The 21,185-nt window shown below is 37.5% G+C and overlaps 1 protein-coding gene across 2 annotated transcripts in view; it reads left to right on the plus strand.

Moving 5' to 3' along the window:
• Window positions 1–988: 988 nt before the first annotated feature.
• Window positions 989–21,185, plus strand: part of LOC135208407 (serine/arginine repetitive matrix protein 2-like) — a 219,641-nt gene continuing 199,444 nt past the window's right edge. For both annotated transcript variants that reach the window (XM_064240542.1, XM_064240543.1), the window contains exon 1: window positions 989–2,264. In XM_064240542.1, coding sequence (XP_064096612.1) covers window positions 1,289–2,264 — 976 coding nt within the window. In that variant the 5' untranslated portion in view covers window positions 989–1,288. The remainder of the gene's footprint in view (window positions 2,265–21,185) is intronic.

A 21,185-nucleotide genomic window follows, 5' to 3' on the forward strand; every position in this document is an offset into this window, starting at 1 on the left:
TTCGTTCCTTTTACTGTACCTCTTTCATATTCTCTTTCTTCATCTTACTTTCCACCCTCTCTAACGCTTAATTCATAGTGCAACTGAGAGGGGTTTTCCTCTTGTTACACCTTTCTTAGCTTTTACTGCCCATTTCCATTTCAGCGCTGAATGATCTCATAGGCCCAAGTGCTTGGCCTTTGGCCTAAATTCTATATTCAACTTAACTCACTGTTTATTGCATTATTGTCTGGAAAAGTAATGGCCAAAGTGAGACTTTTAACAATTGCCCATTTCCCGCATAAAAATTATTCTAATTTCCCTGGCAGCCATCTTCAATTTCCTAAAAAGTTTATGGGCTTCTTTGTGTACGAGTATTTCTGATCTTTTTTTTTTCTAGTAACGTTATCATGTTTAGAATTTTAATTGTCAGTCATGATTTTTGATTAGCAATTACAATGTTGTGCATGAATGGACGGTATTGAACTCCTCCCTGCTTGAACCTTGCTGTGGAGGAGAGAGAGAGAGAGAGAGAGAGAGAGCGAGCGAGCGAGCGAGCTTGCACCCCGATTTTTTCCCAACAGAATGTGTAGATAGGGCTTACTGTTTAGCATGCATTGAAATCTCTCTCATGTGAACATGGGTAACCTCACGGGATTTCCTGCAATAGAGTTAAAGAGTTCTAAGTCAAGATCTGCCTCTGTATATTCAGTAGGGTATTAACAACCTGTCCATTCGGTGCCGAGGGAAAGTTGAGGCAATTCCTTTTATTAGCCAAATATTGTTCCATCAGGAAATAAGAAGTGTAGATCCTCTGGGCATCTTAGCAGATATGTTACTGGTCCGCTCTGTTTCCCCGTCCGCCAAGCTCAATTGTGATTGGTCGATTCGATGGGGCCACTGACTTCCCGCAAGTTACCTGGCCATCGGGTTCTTTTTCGAACCCACAGATGGCGCCGGTGTAGCCGCCGTCGACCTTCTTCGTTGCGGAAACATGACAGACTACCGACCGAGAAGAAGAAGGGTTCAGTTACTCGCTGGCTGTGATAGTGTTTATGTGGTTGCTACTCTCTTCTTCCTTCTCTCTGTCTCTCGCCCACGTTGTCACTGGCCTAGACTCGTGAAACTCCGTGAAGGTATTCCATAAAAAGAAAGGAAAGTGATATTATATTTAAAATAAATTTAGATTACCAAGGAGATATCTTGGTGAAAAAGAGGTCAAAGTATTAAAAGATAAATTAATTTTGTGAAGTGATTAAAGTGAGAATATATGTTCATGTGAGTAGAAAAGGTCAAACTCCGCAGGATTATGAGGCTTAAGGAGCAACAGCGGGGTGAGCGGGGTTGCTCGGGTCCTCCTCCTCCTTCATCGTCGCCTACGAATAGCACCAGCGGAGGAGGAGGAGGAGGGGGAGGGGGATGTGGGTCCTCATCCAAAGTTCGCAAAGCCTCCTACTACGTGTGGTTTCTCGGTGCTGAGGAATGTCGAGGGCTCCGAGGGGCAGAATGCGTGAGACCCGTCGTGCATTACTTGGTGGGACGGGAACGAGAACACGAGCCAGACAAGGTGACCCTACAGGTGTCCGGTCGGGGCATCAAACTGCTGCAGGCAGGTAGTACCAACGGCAGGACACACACCCCCACCAAGCATTTCATTCCAGCCTCCGCTGTCACCTATGTCCAGCAGGAGTCGCGACCCGATGACGACATCGTCTCTGCCATTCTTTTGATCTACAACCCCTTGACGAGATGCCCCGTCCACGTCCACACCTACCGTTGCGACTCCACAGAAACGGCTACTCTGTTGCGCGAGCATTTAGCACAGCTGGTTGATCGTCCTGACCAACAAGCGAAATTGGCATCACTCGAATCGCGTTTGGCCGCTCGCGGTCTCCTTCCAGCATCGATCTCCAGCAGAGGGTCAGATGGCGCCTCGACTGGGTCGTCCACGTCCTCCGGGGCAGGTGGCAGCAGTGGCGGTCGTTCTCCTGGGGTCATATCGGCTGCAGCCAATCCAAACATGGCTACCCTTTATGATTCCTTGGCAGCGGAACTGAGAGAGAAGTTGGGCACGCGGGCCGGACCTCTCCTGCTACCCCCTAAGGACTACGACACGCTCAACCGAAGTCGAGGTCGACCTATTGACAGCCGTCGAAATGCGCCCGTCGCTGGTCGTAAGAGCAACGAAGACGACTCTGCTAGGTCGTCTGGTATCGGAAGCGACGACGCCCCTTCCCCAACTCATGACCCAGAACTCCAGCCCTTGGATCATCACTCTTCTTCAGGTGAGAGAGATCAGATCTCTTTGTTGTGGTATCCTCATTGTCGTCATGAAAATTGCTGTCCACAAACGGAAATCTATATAATCCTGCAAACTAATTGAATCAGTCTACCACAAAAAGGTCGCTGTTAATATTATGAAGTATTTGCTTGTTTATCTTATTTAATGACTTGGACATACTCCAAGGAGGACCCATTCGCGTTGACTGTTTAAGAATGAAAATTTCTTGTAAAGGTGATCTCATATGATTAATAATCTGAATGTAAGTTATTTGCATCGCTAGTTTAAAAAAAAAAAAGTTTTATGTGACTTTTCCTGAAATAACAAACTTAGTAACTTTTTTTTTGTGCTCAGTTTTCGTTGCAAGTAAATAATGGTGTAGTGGGTGCAGCAGTTTCAAATTGCTGCGAAAAATATATTCTGATGAATCTTATTTATGTAAAATGCATCTTCACATTCATTTAATTTTACAGAATATACACACACATGTATATATACATAATGTGTGTGCGTGTGTGTACGTGCAATGTGTGCATCTTGAGGTAGTAGGAATAGGAATGGGAATGATCCAAGGGCGTAGCAAACATGAGCTGAGCACTACCCCACTCGGCCACAGCGCCCAAATTGGCAGACTTCACCTTCTGAATGTGGACGGTGTTGCTACCTCATACTTACGTCATAGATATAACATACGTACCATGTGTAGATAAGTGTGAAAAGATGATAAAACATAGTAAGATGGATTATATTTTCCTGCAGTTTTTATGAAGACATTTCTGTATATCAGAAAATGAAAAGTAAAGTTTGCATACTAACCACATATATTTAAAATATCTTGTTTAATATAAATGAGGTATAAACGCTGAATATAACAACTCCAATTGTTCATGATATTATGTATTCCAGTATTTTATAATTTTTTTTTGTAGGGGCGGGTAGCGTTTCTTTAGAAGGTAGTTATGCATTGCCTAATAATTTCAGTATTCGAACTGTTTTAAGAAACAACGAGAGCTTAGTCAGTTGGGGATTACAAAAAGGATAATAGTGTTTTGTACAATGATATCCTAACAACTTCTGTTTCAGAAAGGGAAATGAAGGGTAAGTTCCTGTTTTTGCCAGTTGAGACCACCATAAGTGCGGTGGTGAGTCATATGGGGACGGGGTGCATCTCTGCTCCAATATAGATATGCGATTAGAAATGTAATTTCGAGTCTAAGGCAGCAGCTAAAAATCGGTACCATCTGGCTGGGTCAAGAAGTGGGGCCAGCAGCCTCATCCCTAAGACTCACGGTAATGGGAAACCGGAGGGATTTTTTACTCTTCTGGCACCTCCCCCTTCCAGACGCTCTCTCTCTCTCTCTCTCTCTCTCTCTCTCTCTCTCTCGTTCCTCGTTCTCCTCCTTCTCTCTCTCCTCCTCTCCTCTTACCCTGCCCCCCTTTGCCTCCTCCTAACCTGTCCCGCCTCCCTTCTCCCCCCTCCCTTTCTTCTTCACTCACTGGTCCTCCTCTCTCTCTCTCCCCTTGCCAACCAGCTACGTCTTTAAGATACATTCCAACGAAGGATTTCAGGGTCACTGACCGATCCTTCTTGTGTTATTGTCCTCGCTTCCCGTCGGTGCATCTGACTCACTTGAGCTTTCTCAGAAGATTTTTTTTTTTTTTAAGTCTTCATTCCCCTCCGCTGGGATTTCCCACCCTCATTCCTCTTATTACTTTTTTTTTTTTTCCAGCTTTTTTGTATTGACGTTACGGAAAGAATCCGCATCCTTTCGTTTTTGCTTTCTTCGACAACTTGCTCCTTACGGTCTGCTCAGAGGAAGAGAAACTCTTGCTGGCGCTGGGCCAGATTGATCTAAGAACAAAAGTTTTGCAAGTGATGTTCCATGCTTCTTATTTTGCCAAGTTTGCATCTTATAAACACCTTTCCCTTTCACCATTGTTGTTCATCATTCATTTCTTACAAACATGTCAGATTACCGGACCGTTATTGTATAATCTTGGTTGCGGCGGTCCTCTTTGTATTATACATCAGTTAACTGAATGGCGTTTCGTTCTCTGGAGCTTTTCATGAGATATCTCGAGGAAATGAAGTTCGGCCTCAAAAAGCAGAGACTCTTTACTGAGGGGGCTTTTACCTCAACTTCCTTCACTCTATACGCTTTTTATTACAATGCAAGCAACGCTCTCACCTCTACAGTCATCCATTATTCATCATTCGAAAGTTCTGTCATTTGCATTGAAGTACGCGCGTCGCTGGGGGTGTCGGGGTGGGGCAGCCGTTGACTTTTTTTTCGGGAGAATAATTCTACTTTCGAATCTATCCTTATGACTAATTATAATTCTCTCTCTCTCTCTCTCTCTCTCTCTCTCTCTCTCTCTCTCTCTATATTATATCATATATATATATATATATATATAGAATATATATATATATATATATATATATATTATAATATATATATATATATATATATATATATTTATATATATATATATATATATATAGTATATATATATATATTATATATATATATATATATATATATATATATATTATATATATATATATATATATATATATACATACGCATATATATATATATATATATATATATATATATATATATATATATATATATATCATAACACATACATATATAGTGCGTGTGTTTGTGTATGTGAGAATTAAGCCTTTTTCTCTGACAGTTGGATCAGGGGAAAAAACCAATAATGGACTCGACAGCTGATTCCCGGATAAAACCTGTGCAGCAGACTTCCTCAATGTTAGGCGCTATTCACCTCTTGTTTTTATTCTCTCCCATTTTGTTATGAAGGCCTTTATTATCCTGTACAACACTACACCATTTTTCCAACACTTTATATCCTCCTTCCTCCTTAAATTTCCCAATCATGCATCCTTTCTCCCACCTATAGTTTTCCAGTCTTGTCACAAGACCGAACCATCTCAAATCAAAGAACTATTCTTTCACCTTCACTATGCCTTTTCTGTATATTAACACTTCGACTCCGTTCATTTCTTCTTTCACCTCGTATACTACGAAAACAGTTCCTCACTACAGCTTGAACACACTTTTTCTTACATTCGCATAACCGCCCCCCCCCCCCCCCCCCCCCCCCCCATCTCCCGCGCTTACTTTCCTAAAGGAGAGTTAGGTCAGCAATCCCGTCAAACCCACCACCCTTGGCTTCTGCTTCATTAGCAATGTCATATAACACATAATTGCCTTCCTTTATACCGCGGAAAAATACGTTGATAACTTAGTCAAGAAACTCGACACGGTGAGACAGGTCACCGTTTAATCTTTCGTACTTCAGTTATCACTCCTCAAGCAGTTGTTGTATTGTCATTTCGATAGTTCACCAAATCTTTTGTAACTAACTGTAAAAGGTTGTTATTATTTTGCTTACCGGACTTCTGTTGAATAGACGTTCCAGAAGGTGTTAGCCTTCAGTTTTCCTTCATGCCCTTGTAGACACTCATCCAAGTACTACTGACTAGATTCAACTTTGCCTTTATTCGGTGACAAAACTACCATCGGCATAGTGTGCGGTTGCGTACAGTACTTCTGTACCGGTCCAAGAAAAGTATTGTTTCTTAGACATACTTGAAAGTTGAAACCTTTTTAAACCTAAATTGTTGTTGAAAACAGTGGTCAAGGGGTGATAATCATCTCATATTTACGCGAAAGAAAATGCTCTCTTCTCTCCCGAGGAGATAAGCCTAATCATGCAAGGTTGAAATAGTCGGTAGTGTTAAACATTTTTCACACATCTGCTATTTAAACCACTATTCCTCACTTTGGGCATCTGAACCGTGATTTATATTTTTAATGGCAAGGACGCTAGTTGCTCTCCGAAATCTGAGACTGTGTTTGTAGTTTTGTTGTCGGATTTAAGTGCTGTTCACGTGGTCACCCAAGTGGTTCACCTTTTATTCCAGTGAGTGCGGTGGAAGATGGATCGTTTCCCTAAGTAAGAGTCCAAGAATGGGAGACGTGCCATTTTTGCCTCCTACACAATGGCTTGGATGTGGGTAGATGTAGGCGACCGGGGGCACTGCCCTCAGGTCGCCGAGTAGAGGTAAAGAAAATAAAACAGTTTGTAAATAGCTTTAAAAGTGTAAATTTTTCTCCAGTGTCTGCTTTCAGGATCTATTCTTCAAATTGCTTCAGCCAAATATACCACGTAAGAAAATTACTCAAATTTATTTATATATTGTTTTCCAAGTGGGTAAATTTTCTAAAAAGAAAGGAAAAAAAGGAAGAATGCTTTCGACGAATAACAAAATATACGAGAGAGTAAATGTAACTCATTGGAAAAAGGGAATTTAAAGTCTCTAGTTGTTAAGTATACATATAAACATCGTAGCAGTTCTTACGTATAAAATTTTATTTCCACAAGTGGAAAGTCAGGGGAAAGTTATTCTAAACCACTTTCCTACTCGGAATCATTGACTCTGAAAACAATATTTAAGTCAGTATTAGATGAGATCATTATCCATTAATTATTATTATTTTGTTTTAGTAATACGTTTTTGGTCTATCAGTCATCCTATTCGGCTGGGTGGTTTTTATAGTATGGCGTTCGGGGCTGCATCCCACCTCACTATGTGCGCTGTTTCTAATAACACACTATTCTGCATGAGTTTTTGGAAGTCCCTGGGATCATGCCTACTCTTCCTATTGTTATAGGTACAATTTCCACTGGCATTTCCCATACCCTTTTTTTCTCTTTAGTTGAAATTTTTTCTTTCTTTCTCATCTACTCCGGTATCTCATGGTATTTCGACATCAATGAGTGATACTTTCTTCTTGATTTATTATTATTATTATTATTATTATTATTATTATTATTATTATTATTATTATTATTATTATTATGAATGATGCACGACCTTTACTGCCTCATTATGGTGGTGCTTCATGATACTTCTTGCTCTGACTCACAACTCGAAGGTGGCTCACCTTTCTGAGACTTGACTCTTACTTTTTACGTCCGACCTAAATGTATCTATTTTCTTAGGTCTCTTTATAAAGCTAATGATTAGTTTTATATTTAGTGATATATATATATATTATATATATATATATATATATATATATATATATATATATATATATATATATATATATATATATATATATATATATATATATATATATATATAATGTGTGTGTGTGTTTGCATGTGTGTTTATTTGTGTGTGTGTAAATTTGAGAGGGGTCGGGGGTGGCGCTTACCTGCAATAAGATTTCTGTGTAATTCAACTTGCTCATGAGCAAGTTGAATTACATAAGGAGTGGCTTACTGATCGACGTAAAGATTGCGAAGAATTCTTATATTCTTAGTTCATCTCTCTCTCTCTCTCTCTCTCTCTCTGCGCTCGCGCGATTACATAGATTTGTTAGGGTGCTTTTCCAAAATATCCATCATTTAAATGTCTGCTCAATTTCCAGAGGAGAAACGTAGCGGAGATGGGGAAATTTCTTCGAACTAAATATGAATTAATGAAAAAAGGTTCTTGGGTTTGTCATCGTGGGTAGCATACACCCGACTAGTCTGAGAATACAAAAGCGCATCAATATTCAGAGGGCAGCCATTTAACTAGAACTAAACTTTTGAGAGGCACTGGAGATTTTAATCTCTTGTTTTTTGAAGGCGCAGCTGTAAGTTCAGTTTGTGTTGCAACTGAGTTTATGACGATCGATGTATCAGTAACCTAATATGGAAGGGCTATCGTAAATTGAAAGTCCATAAATTCCTTTAATTAACATTTATTAATGTTTCGTACACCAATCAATGCGAACTCCTCTACTCATAGATGGTTGTTGTCCTGACTAGCGTCAATTAATGGTAAAAAAAAAGTAAAAAATACGCCGAAGAAATCAACTTATCTGTACAACGTATAATGCTGTATAAAACCATCAGCTATGACCAGCAACTCGCCCTGCTCACCAGAATGCGGTAGAGTAACCGTGCGTCCCATGCCTCCGGAAAGCGCTGCCAGATGCACGATACATGGCGAACTTCAACCTTGATTAAATAAAAACTACTGAGGCTAGAGGGTTGCAATTTGGTATGATTGATGATTGAAGGGTGGATGATCAAAATACCAATTTGCAGCCCGCTAACCTCAGTAGTTATTGTAGATCTGAGGGCAGAAGGACGGACAGACAAGTCAGCACAATAGTTTTCTTTTACAGAAATCTAAAATATTACATATGATGAGGAGGGACAAGATTGTAATAGAAATATTCAGTCAAATCAGAAGTAATGATCATTGGACTGAAAAAATTTTGATGGCTGATTGTGCACACTATTGTAAAAAAAATTCTTTTTATCTATAAAAATACATTAGTCATTATTGATTGTAACGTCAAGTAATATGTCGCATGAAGGCAGTATACTTAATATCTACGTGATTGTACGTAGAAAATGTTTCAATTCTTTCGTTGGCGTGTAAGTAGTGGTCTTATAGGTAGATGGCCTTGTCCTATAATTTGGTCATGATTGATTTCGAATTTAGACTCTCTCTCTCTCTCTCTCTCTCTCTCTCTCTCTCTCTCACACACACACACACACACACACACACACACACACACACACACACACACACACATGTATACTACAGTTCTGTAAATTACAAACTTGTCTACTGTTATTTATACTTTGATTTACAATTACAGTATATCTTAACATTAGACATTTTTTACGAGTGTCAGCTTTAAACCGCAGTTTGTAAAGACTTGAGCATTCGTAAGTGAACTTTACATTTACAGATCATCAAGCTTTTGCTTTAGTCTCTCTCTCTCTCTCTCTCTCTCTCTCTCTCTCTCTCTCTCTCTCTCTCTGGCAAAATCTTATTTTTCATGGACCTTGCTTGCAAGTAGAAGGTTGTTGCAAGTGGGGTCGGGAAGATAACAATAATTACTGAAGCGTAACCTAAAACATTCTCATAAGAAAATGACCATTCTTCCTGAAAATACAATATGGACTTCTCTACTTGCCTTCATGTGAGGTAATCCGTAACGAGAGTTCATACCGTTCGATTCGAGACGACCGCAAATCTCGCACACTCACGTCCGCGAGCGTTGTCATGAACCGGGACCCCGAAACCAGATCATGGAGGAAGAAAGAGAGAATGGAAATGAAAAGACCGAAAGACACGATGCGCTTTACAATTGTAGAGAAAAGGCCCCTAATCAGTCAAGTAGAATTTTGACCGATGTGTAAAGTGACTTGAAGAGGGTAAGTAGAGGAAGGCACAAAAGGCAAAATAAAAACGGAAAATACCAATCAAAAGTTCAAGTAAACTGATAAAAGTGGAAGAAGAAAAAAGCATCGACGTGCGATAGAATCTGAAAATTAGACCATGATAATGTGAATTAAAAGGATTTATACCATAGACACACATACAAATATATATTATGATAATATTTATTATAATAATATATACTAATATATATTATATGGGTGTGTATATATATATATTATTAACTATATAATAATAATTTTTACATACATAACATATCATTAACATGATATAAATATATATATATAGTATATATGATATATATGATATATATATATATATATATATATATTTATATATTAATATAATATATATATATATGTTAACATACATATATTACACAGACAGCAGAGCTTACATTTTTTTTAACTAATCCGAAACGAGCATTGCTCAAGCGGATTGCAAGACTATCATGAACCCGCACTGAAATTCTCGGTCGTTCTTGGGCACCGCAGGAAATGACAAATGACCTCCAAGTATGATCCGAGTCTATATGAGCATAACGGTGCGCAGAGAATTAAAGAGGATGGACTAAGCTTGGAGAGGGAGAAGGGAGCTGGAGGCGGGGGTTGGGGAAATGGCAACTAAGGGACAGGGGTCAAGAACACCACCAAAGGAACCCCCATTGTTGGGTTCGACGCTCGACGACAACCGAGGAAAAAGCTCACGCTCTGTTCCTAGACCCAGGTCCCAGAACCTCGCCAGCATTACCGCGACCCTGGAACTGACACAAGAAACCTATGGGGTTACCACATGGTGGGAAGGGCAGTAGGGGAGGGCTCCTTTTTATGGTGAATGTCCGTGTAATAAGGGTTCCCAAAGGATCATTCGCTACGAGTTTATCTAAATGGTGAGGCCGAGGCAACTTTGCTCTTGAGGGTGGTGGATAAGGTGGGCTAAGGGTTATAGTTTTTATGCAAGCTTCTGTGGCTGGCCTTTGGATTTGTTAACTGTAAATGGAGTTTACATGTTTAAGAATATTTGTTTCACATTATGCTTATGCTCTCTCTCTCTCTCTCTCTCTCTCTCTCTCTCTCTCTCTCTCTCTCTCTCGTTTGCATGCGTTCTTCTCCTTATAGGTTACATGCATTCAGCCCTTTTACTAATGTAATTCAGATGTCCTTGATAAATGAATATTAAATTGTTTAATTCGCTTGCTTAAAATGTAATTCAATACTCTTTACTGATTGACTTAGCGCTTAAACTGTTAGCTTGCTTTAGGAGGATTGTCAGCAGAGAATGAGCTTAGGTAAGCATTGTCTTCACCAAGTTAAAATGGAAAACATGTGCAGGAAGAACTGGGGTGCCAGCACCTTTGGTCGGCAGGTGAAGGCCATCGGGACGTAGTGCCAGCACGTCTCTCTCTCTCTCTCTCTCTCTCTCTCTCGTCTCCTCTCTTCTCTCTCCATCTCCAGTAAGTATATTAGATAGATGAATGCATGTATTTGCATATATATATATATATATATATATATATATATATATATATATATATATATATATGTGTGTGTGTGTGTGTGTGTGTGTGTGTGTGTGTGTGTGTTTAAAATTACCATATGCATTATTCTAAAAGTAATAAAGATTGCCTAAGATGATGGCCATTCCCTTGACCCAAGCTTTGTTATATACTGTTTTAAATAGGTTTCACCTCTAGGTAACGAGTTTTTTGGTGATGCTGCTATCTTGCCTTACAAACAATTGTATGTACTATGCTGCCATCTCAGATAATGAAGCCTTAAGCGAGAATTCGGCGCTTAGTGGTTTAGTATTATAGTCGGTTTCAGTGATCTCAGCCGAAAAGGAGTAGTTATGGCTTAATTAAGGGTAGCTATCTCACCCCGAATTACCACTTGATTTCGTACCCTCTTTTAAGTTTAGAATGTGATGAAAGCGATGTTTATTTAGCGAAGTTTATCTAGCCAACTGGCTGGAGGAAATTTCAAGAAATAAGAAATAACGTAACGCCAGTTTGTGCATAAAAACTCACCATCAGTGTGAAGCAAGTTCGACTGATTAAGCACTTTACCAAAAGATCACTTGATGTCTCGCTATTCTATTTGCAGTGATATTCATCATCTTGTCATTCTGGCGAAACAAACATATTGTCTCCAGCAAAGGAAGGATTAAAACAGTGTGCAACTTCAGAATGAGTGAAATTCCATCACATACTTTTTTTTATTCACCAAATGTAAGGTTTCATACGAGGTCGTTTTATGACATCATTCACTTATTAAAGTAAAACTTTACTTCAGTTAGCTCTATTTTTTTCTACTGGTGCAAATTTGAGGTTATATATGTTTGTTAATTCGGTGTTACGTGAGCATAAGCATTTGCTGTTCGGCACAAATTTTGACAAGTTTTAAGATATCAGGAAACTTGCTTGTGTGACCCAGCTCTCAGACCTCAATAAAAATGTTGCCGATCTCAGTTCGGAAGATTTGACGTACACCGAAAACTGGAATGTCATCTAACCAACCAGAGACCTTTTAATTTATGGTTCATAAATCTCTCGTGTGGCTGTGATATCTTGATTATAGTAAGCTTAATGCACTCACACATTTTGCAGATTAACACTGTAGTCAAGTAACCGGGAGAAAGTAGGAAGTTATCAAGAAAATGAACTTCACAATCAAATATCTCTTTATACAAATGTGTACTTTCATACGCTATGTTTTCTGTCTATTGTAAAGTCAGGGAGGTACCCATTTTCCTACCTACAAATGTTGTTCAGAAAGGAAATAGAGTCTAATGACACCTTAAGGAATTAGTCTAATGACACCTTTCTAATGCTTCGCTATGGATGAAAATGTATAGTACTTCAAGATGAACCAAATCATGTTTTCAAATTTGTTCTGATACACACTTCTCATGTCATGAAAGTTGTTTTCAAAGTCACTATAAGGGTTATTAAACCCTATTGAGCGTATAGTGTTCCAACAGCTCTCCCGTTACCACGTAATTACTGAGCGATTATTAGTTGAAGTGATCATTCTTGTCACGAACTATAAGCAAACTGTCTGAATTAATACATCTTCACCAGATGTAAATCCACAGAAAAGAGAGCGTCTGGCATTTGCACCAGAGCATACGGATTTGTAAACCCCTTCCAAAACAGGAAGTTAGCAACATCCGTTAATGCCTTTGTAATACTTCTGCTGGATTTCCATCACTTCGAGGCTCGTATTTCTGGCATCCATGGTACTGAGCTGATATTTCATTGTAGTGAATGGAGACCTAATAGAAAGGAATTTATGACGGGAGAATGAACTTATTTTAAGATGTTATGCGGGCGTATCACGTACGTAACAAAACTTTATGAACTTATCCAAGGACAACCTTAATATTCTATTAGGTACTGGAATACATCTGACAGAGAGGGGCTCATGTCCGCTGCTGGCCAAAAGACGTTTTTTGGAGTGCCATGAGATTTATATGTAAAATAATGGTATTTCCCCCTACTTAAATGGTAGACTGATAGATTAATAACACTCAATTGAGACAGTTCATTTGTTTCTGCTTCCTATTGACTAAAAGCTAGGCCACCGTGTTTAGAAAAGCATATCATTCAACAGAAAATTACCTTCCTCCCATCTTGAGTTAATAACAATTAAGAACATACCAGACCTGAATCAGTTCGTTGAACCAACGAGACTTAAAATGAGTACTTGCCGTGTATTACTTACAGGATTATTGTATGCATGTCATTTTTGTTTGTGATTAGTATACCGTTCGTATATAGGTAGTTTCTTTAAATGTAAGCTGAAATACTCAACTGAAAAGAAAACGGAGTTTTATTTTTTGACGCAACTGCGAAAAAAAAAAATTGGAATTACTAAATTAATTAGGGTATAACTACGACTCTCATTAATCTACAATGAACTTTTGAGAAGTTCTGTGACTGTTTGTTTGAAATATGCCTATTATAATAATCCTGTGATCCATTTCCCATGATATCAAGTTTAGGTGCCCATTAACACAAAAGGAATTGTTGAGATCTTTATGCATTATTGTCTTGTTGATAATTTTTGTGATGAGGTGTTCTGTACACCTGAATTTTGAAGCTTAATTCTCTCATCACGATTTAGCGATGTTTTGCCCGAGGGACATTGTTTTATTTTTCACCAAGTGGCATTTCCTGTCAGGTGAACTTTTTCTTCTAAAACTCGCGGGCATTTTGGCGTGATGCCTCAACTCCACCTCGTGCATCCCAAGTTATTTGTTGAAGATGTAGCTTTTGCGTAACGAAACATAACCGAAGAGTTTCAAGGACTTATTTTCCGAGTCAAGACAGTGAAAGAGTGATGTCTGGTTACTTTACCCATTCTCTCTCTCTCTCTCTCTCTCTCTCTCTCTCTCTCTCTCTCTCTCTCTGCGTATGTGGTTATCTTAACCATTTGAATTTTATATAATAGTTTTAATCCAATGAACGTTTGAAATCTCATTCTTGGATTTGTTCCCTAAAGTCGTTGAAATCTCTTTTAAGAGATTGCGATATTACACATTTTAGTTCTCTTCCTGTTTGGTTTAGTTCTTGAGTTATCTAAGTAGAGTATAACATCAGTAATTTTCAAAATAACCTATTAAGAAAATGACTGTTGCAGTAGTAAGAGAAAAGAAAAAATAATTCCTACAGTTTTGGGTTTTACAATTAATATAACGGTTTCATGGCTTTCAGTATACCAGTCTTAAAAGTGTATACAGAAACTGAATACCTGTATGAGCGATTGCACCATAGACAACACACACACACACACACACACACAGAGTGTCAAGGCGGCCTGGTCTCCAACTGCCTTCACGCTCCCTCCCTCATCATCACGTTCCATGCCTGAAGAACCAGACTTACGAGTTATGAATTTACAACACCAACTTGCAGGGAAGAGGGAAAGGGTGGGGAGGGGGAGGGGGCTGGTCTGAAAAGGGGTGGAACGTGGTCCTCTGTCGGTATGGTAAGCAAATCACGTACTTAAACATATATATTATGTATTTATTATATATCTATATGTATATATATATTATTTTATATATATATAGATATATATATATATGTAAACACTATATTATATATATATATATATATATATTGGTATATATTGTACTACTTGTTACACTATATATATATGTCCTATTATATATAGTATATATAGATATAGATATATGTATATATATATATATATATTTGTACAATAATAATATATATATAGATATCTATATATATATATATAAATACTGTTACACCTATATAATATTATATATATATATATATATATATATATATATATATATATATATTTGTTACACTATATATATATATATATATATATATATATATTATATATATATATATATATATATATATATTTAATTAATTTATATATATATATCATTATATATATTATTTACTATATATATATATATATATATATATATATATATATATTATATATATAAATACTTGTTACACTATATATATATATATATATATATATATATATATATATATATATATATATATATATAAATATATGCTCAACGACCAGGTCGAAACGATTATAGATCAATGTGGAATATTTGATAATGGAAATAGTCGCAAACGTATATTATACTGTAGGTGCGACTGCATACCTCTCCTTGATAAATGTCAAACGTATCCCCTACAGTAGAAATGTCGTTTTTAAATAGAAACAGCCAAAAAAAAAAAAAAAGCTACGTAAAGTTCCAGGATTCACTTGTGAAAAAGGTCAGAAGTGACGGTCACGCACCCACATATATAATACATATGTATATATATAATAAATGTAATTTATGTATTATGATATCATACACATGTATATACGTATATATATAGTATATACATAGTGTGTGTGTGTACGTATTAAGAAAGAGAGAGACTGCATCCTTGATCTTTTTCTCGTGAAAAAAGTAAAAGGTCAATTACGAAAATGCTTTTTGGGAAATAAGAAGATAAGGATATGATAAGACAGCCAGAAAGACTATTCAAAGGTGGAATGAATGAAGTTACTTCCGAGCATTGTGTTAAAAAAAATGGGTGTAATAGATGATGGAGAGGCGATAAAAAGAAAGAACGGGTTTAGTTTGATAGCTGTAAACGTGGTTGATAACGCTACTTCGATAACCCCGAGAAGTGCGGATGTGCAGAGCCCAGGCAAGAAGAAGTAGTCAAAGAAAGTGCCCAGGGCCTTCGTCCATTTTTCCTCAGGAGTAACGGGAAACAGCCAAGACCGCGCGGATTCGGTTACAAGGAATGACTGGCTGTATAATTTGCGTCTGCGAGGGCTTCATTGTGATTGCTGCTTAACCGCAATGGTAATGCTAGTGGTTCCATCGCAAATATCATGGCCTATTAGACGTCTTTGTTGGCAGGTGATGTCACGAGCCAGTGCCTTCGATGTGCTTGTAATTGAATCACGCAAACGACTTATTTGTGTTACATCTTGAAGGCGTAGCGTGTTAGGTCAACCGAGCGTTTGTTTACACCGGGAGCGAACGTTCTGCGCTTGAACATTCGCATATTAGTCGAAAAGCCCATAATCTTTAAATTCCAGTTTTTCTTCCTCGGTCTCAGTGTATATGAATTTATGTTGAATTTAGATCAGGTTTTGTTGTCTAAATTTGACGAATAGTAGTTTTTGTTCTTATTGATTTTTTCGTACATTGTATAGAATTATTGGCATTAACGAGAAAGAAAGTGTCAAGATTGTATAAGTGTTGGATTTTAATCTTATGTTAGTTTTGAATCATATGGTTATTGTGTCAGCTCCATTTCAACCAAGCATTTCCTTCCTGTTCGAAGCCAGGGTTCGTTTCATATTTATGTTTCTGCTTAGCTCAATGTTCTTTATTCCGATGTACTTACTTAACACTGATACTGTACGCTAAGAACCGTAGATCAGGTGAGACTGAGATGTTCTTGTAATATATTCTGTTAGATTTGGTTATGAGTGTAACTGAACATGGGAGGTCAATATCAAACTCCTCCTCCTCCCCGCCCTCTCATCCGATGAGAAATTCCCAAATAAAAAATAAATTCCTGCCTCCTATTGCACTTTTGTTCCGTACAACGAATATCCTGGGATGTTAAGAAGACGAGCTGATGTTTATATTTTTACGTTTTGATAACACTGTCAAATGATCGTGCACAAGATAAGTGCTTTCCCATAAGGTATTATTAAGAAAATATGGCTTTCTAGTATATAATATATTTAAATGTTTGTATTGACGCACAATAGCGACAGATAGAATAAAGTTGTTTACCTTAATTTATTATAATATCTCTGTAAGAGCCACGATCTTTTTGTGCACTGTAGCAGAAGCCGCCCAAAAGCAGGAAAGTGACGTAGGTGGTTTTATCATAACGGGTTCACCAGTTGCCAGTTCATTAATATTGCAGTCGCTGTTGCCGCCTTGTATATTTTCATTATTTTTTACAGCCGCTAACATTCGTTTGTTTTTATCAATGTTTTTATTGCTTCTTTAGTCAGCCCGAAACTTTTCGTTCATTTCTTCATCTCTATTCACTCTTTTGCTTGATAAAGAAGCTGTATTCAAGATGCCAAGACAATTAAAGTCTTTGCCGAAAACAACGGTAACATGCTACACAACCATAGAAACCAAAGATTCGCCTTTTTGCTTGTTAAAGATCTTTCAAATCTGAGTGCTTGGTGGAAATTCAAAAATGGAATGGCGTGAAGTTATTTGGCCTATCATCATATGAAACATGCGCATAATTAATCTCCTCTCATGCTATCAGGTACGTAATCGTATTAAGCATTGGAACTGGCCGGGAACGGAAGAGAAAGATGTAGGTGAACATTTCTGCTGCATTCTTCGAAGTACTGGATAAATTCTGGCGAGTGACGAAACTGCCCTCACGGCTGATGCAAGAAGTTTCTTATACTTATACCTGCCTTTTTATGACAACCGAGATGACTGTTCCCGTGAGAGTGTGGAAGAGAAACGTCCACTCTCGCATGTCGTAACCGGGAACAGAGGCGTCAGTTAGAAATAATAAGATCAACATAAGATGACTGATGGGAAGAGTTGAGATACGACGTCGGATTGAAGGGCTTCCGTTTTGTTCTGTTCCCGTTACTTGGAAGAATATCGCCGTCTGTGGGAACTAAATGCTGAAATCCAAACTCTCATTGAACGATATGATAGTCAAGCCCGGGATGATGAATATGAGCCTCGGATAAGTAAATAGGAGCTGGAGGACATTATTGAAGTCGTTACAGTTGCTTTTACTTGTGTAGTTATGGCTAATAAAGTTCTTATGATTTTTAAGTGTGATTTGAACTGTATGCGGGAAAATTTCCGTGTATTTTTTCCAATAAGTATGAGATCGTGCAGCCAAATAACCCTTGAGTTTTATACAATAAAGGGATGAATGAAAGAAAGAAGTGAATTGTTGTTGTGAAAAAAGAGTGCTGTGGTTATCCAGTTCATTGGACTGATGAGGCCAGAGACCAGTTCTCTCAGACCAATGCAACTGAAATCATGTCTTGGCGGTAACTGATATTGATTACTGTTGTTTATTGTTAAGGTTAAATTTCTCCCTCATGCTGCTACGGTGACTATAGTGATGTCAGGTACTACAGGATTATCAGCAGTTTAGCACAGCAACTACTATTGCTTTCACAACCACTAAACAGGAGGACTTTTGGAGTTGATAATCGTGCTTGTAACCTTGTCTTTTAAATTCAAATTTATTTTTTGTTTATAATGTATCCAAAACATCCAGTCAGAATAGAAAAACAACGAAGTGGAACGCCCTCATAAAAGCGAAAGAGAAAGAAGGAAAGAAATAAAGAAAAAAAAAAGATTCCTCTGGGTCATAATGTAGCTAATCACAGTAATCTGAATAGAGTATGAGAAGGTTGTCAGCCGAGTCGGTGGCGTATCCATCTCGTGATTCTAATTCAGGTGATAATTGCGTGACAGTCACCGTGAGCTTCTCGTGTGCTCTAGATATGCGTGTGTGTATGGATATACGAAAGGGTATGTTCGGATGTGCGGTACGAACTTTCCCTTGGCGAGTCTCAAGTAGGTTACGCTGGCCGTGTAGATAGCCTCGGGTGTCCGGCACTTAGTTCGGAACTCCATATTCTTGAGATGGCACGCTCACTCGTTGGAAAGGATTTGGCTGTGGTTGCTACGCCACAGACTTATAATTACAAGCATATATATATATATATATATATATATATATATATATATATATATATATATATATATATATATATATAATATATATATTATATATATCTATATATATATATATTACGTATATAATATGGATGTATATAGAATCTACTGGTCACTGTTTACCAGATGCGACTTTGAGTGTAATAACCATAATGCCATCTTAACTCATCAAATTCTTCACACTATTGTAGATACGCTTTTGAAAAAGCCTGAGATCCAAAGGGAAAATATGAAGAAATTCTGACGAACGTAGCAGGATTCGAACCCTCGTTCAAGACTGTCAGAACGAGGTCACTTTGCCGACCTGACTTGGTAATGTGACTTGGATGTGTGTGTGGGTGTGGTACACAAGGAACGCAATGCATGAGTGTTGATTTGTCTAAGTAGAGAGAGAGAGAGAGAGAGAAGGATACCGTACCACCTATTTGGAGTGTGTGCAACAGCAGGGTATGCAGGACTGAAGGGCAGGGGTGGGTGTGGGTATTTAGGAACGATGAGAAACACACAGCTTAGGAAAGAGGTGGCGCTTGCAGGGTCACAGAGATTTTGAGGATGATAGAAAGAATGCAATTGATTTTGTGAATAGATCGTATTAGTAAACTTTGAAAGTGACGGGGAAAAAGATGTAATAGTTTGCGCATGTGGTCCAGAAAATAAAAGTGGTTTTCTCCAATAAATGATTTGCTAAGACATGTAACAGAAATAAAAACTTTGTTGACGGTAGGAACTGAATTTGAGTATATGAGAATGTGGAAGTCTTATGAAAATCAAAGTGATCTGAATGGGGTTGAAGAGCGAGATATGTATGGTTTCCAAGGAATACTTATAAGAATGATTAGGAAGAGAAAATAGCAAAGAAAAGTAGTCGAACATATGCCATAATGTAGAAGATAGGACAACAGCAAGCTCATGGTTGTGGCCTTTTGAGGAAAAGAGTGGCTGATGTGTATCTGACCATTATGAGGAAGGACTGGAAACGTGAGTATAATTGTATTTAAGAAAAGTCACTTTCATAAAAGGAAACAGTGGGTGGAAAGTAACTGGGATAAAAAGTTCTAAAAGAAAGAATTTATGAGGAGTTTGAAAAATTCTGTGATGAGAGCAGATTGTGTCTGTGGGTAAGGGCGTCTGACATTTTCTTTTTTTTTTTCTGAAGCCATTCATTATTAAGAAAAATTTTATATTATTGACGATACACATACCCATTCATATATATACACAAAAAAAACATTTTATGCATAAATGAATATATATATGATTTATTACATAAACAGAAATTGAAAGTGTATTAGTAATTTACCAATGATTTGTCTTGATTCAGTTTCCTAGTTTCCTTGTATTATATTTTTCGCCCTTATTAGCAAATATCCCGTTGAATTAAATGTAATTGGGAAAGATTTCAACTGAAGATAATAATGGTGTAATCACGTGCTGTTTGAAATTTACTAGATTTGGTTTTGTTCGGTAAATGTGTTATTCCTGATAAAAATAAACAATAATAACTCATTGTATAATCATCAGTTAGGCTATAGACTGATGATCGTGGCCAAATTATATCTTTATACATATACATATCTTTAAACTAGAAGTGCTTACCGCGTTCACGCTAAGCTAATTATATTTGTTATCGTTTTTTTATATCTTTTTTTCTACTTTCTACGCGATGATGACAGTTCTCGTCTTCCTGCGATATTTTGAAATGAGCCACGAAATAAACGGGTCCAGCCAACATCCGGAGACAATGATTACTGCGAGGAGAGCGTGTTCTTTCCAGTCTTTAGGTGGTCTGCTCTCTGCTTGAACAGCATTCCGTTACGCTTCGTAGTTGTGCATTGCAGCCCTTATTCTCACAAGTGCTTCCGCGACATCAGTTACACGGTTTTTGTAGGTGCCCGTTTTCTATCCAGATCTCGCTTACTTGTTTGGCCATTGCGACCCTTTCAAAAGCTTCTGTAAGTTGCAGCAACGTTGCGCACTATTTACTAATGTATTTCACACACACACATTTATATATATATAGACTGTACACACACACACACTATATATCTATATATATATATATATATATTATATAATCATCATTAAAGGGAAGAGGACACTTACAGGCTGTCTTTATTCCGACTTTTCGTAAATTTTCCGATAAAATTAATGGTGATTATTATATGGTATTGACTCCTTACACTAAGCTATATATATATATATATATATATATATATATATATATATATATATATATATATATATATATATATATATATATAATATATATATATTATATATATATATATATAGCTTATGAGTATGTAATTCAAACAATCGTTCCCATATTTCTTTATTAAACGAAAGAACACAACCCTGAGAACAGAA

This window comes from Macrobrachium nipponense, chromosome 35, assembly GCF_015104395.2.
Source record: "Macrobrachium nipponense isolate FS-2020 chromosome 35, ASM1510439v2, whole genome shotgun sequence".
NCBI classification, from domain to species: Eukaryota; Metazoa; Arthropoda; class Malacostraca; order Decapoda; family Palaemonidae; genus Macrobrachium; species Macrobrachium nipponense.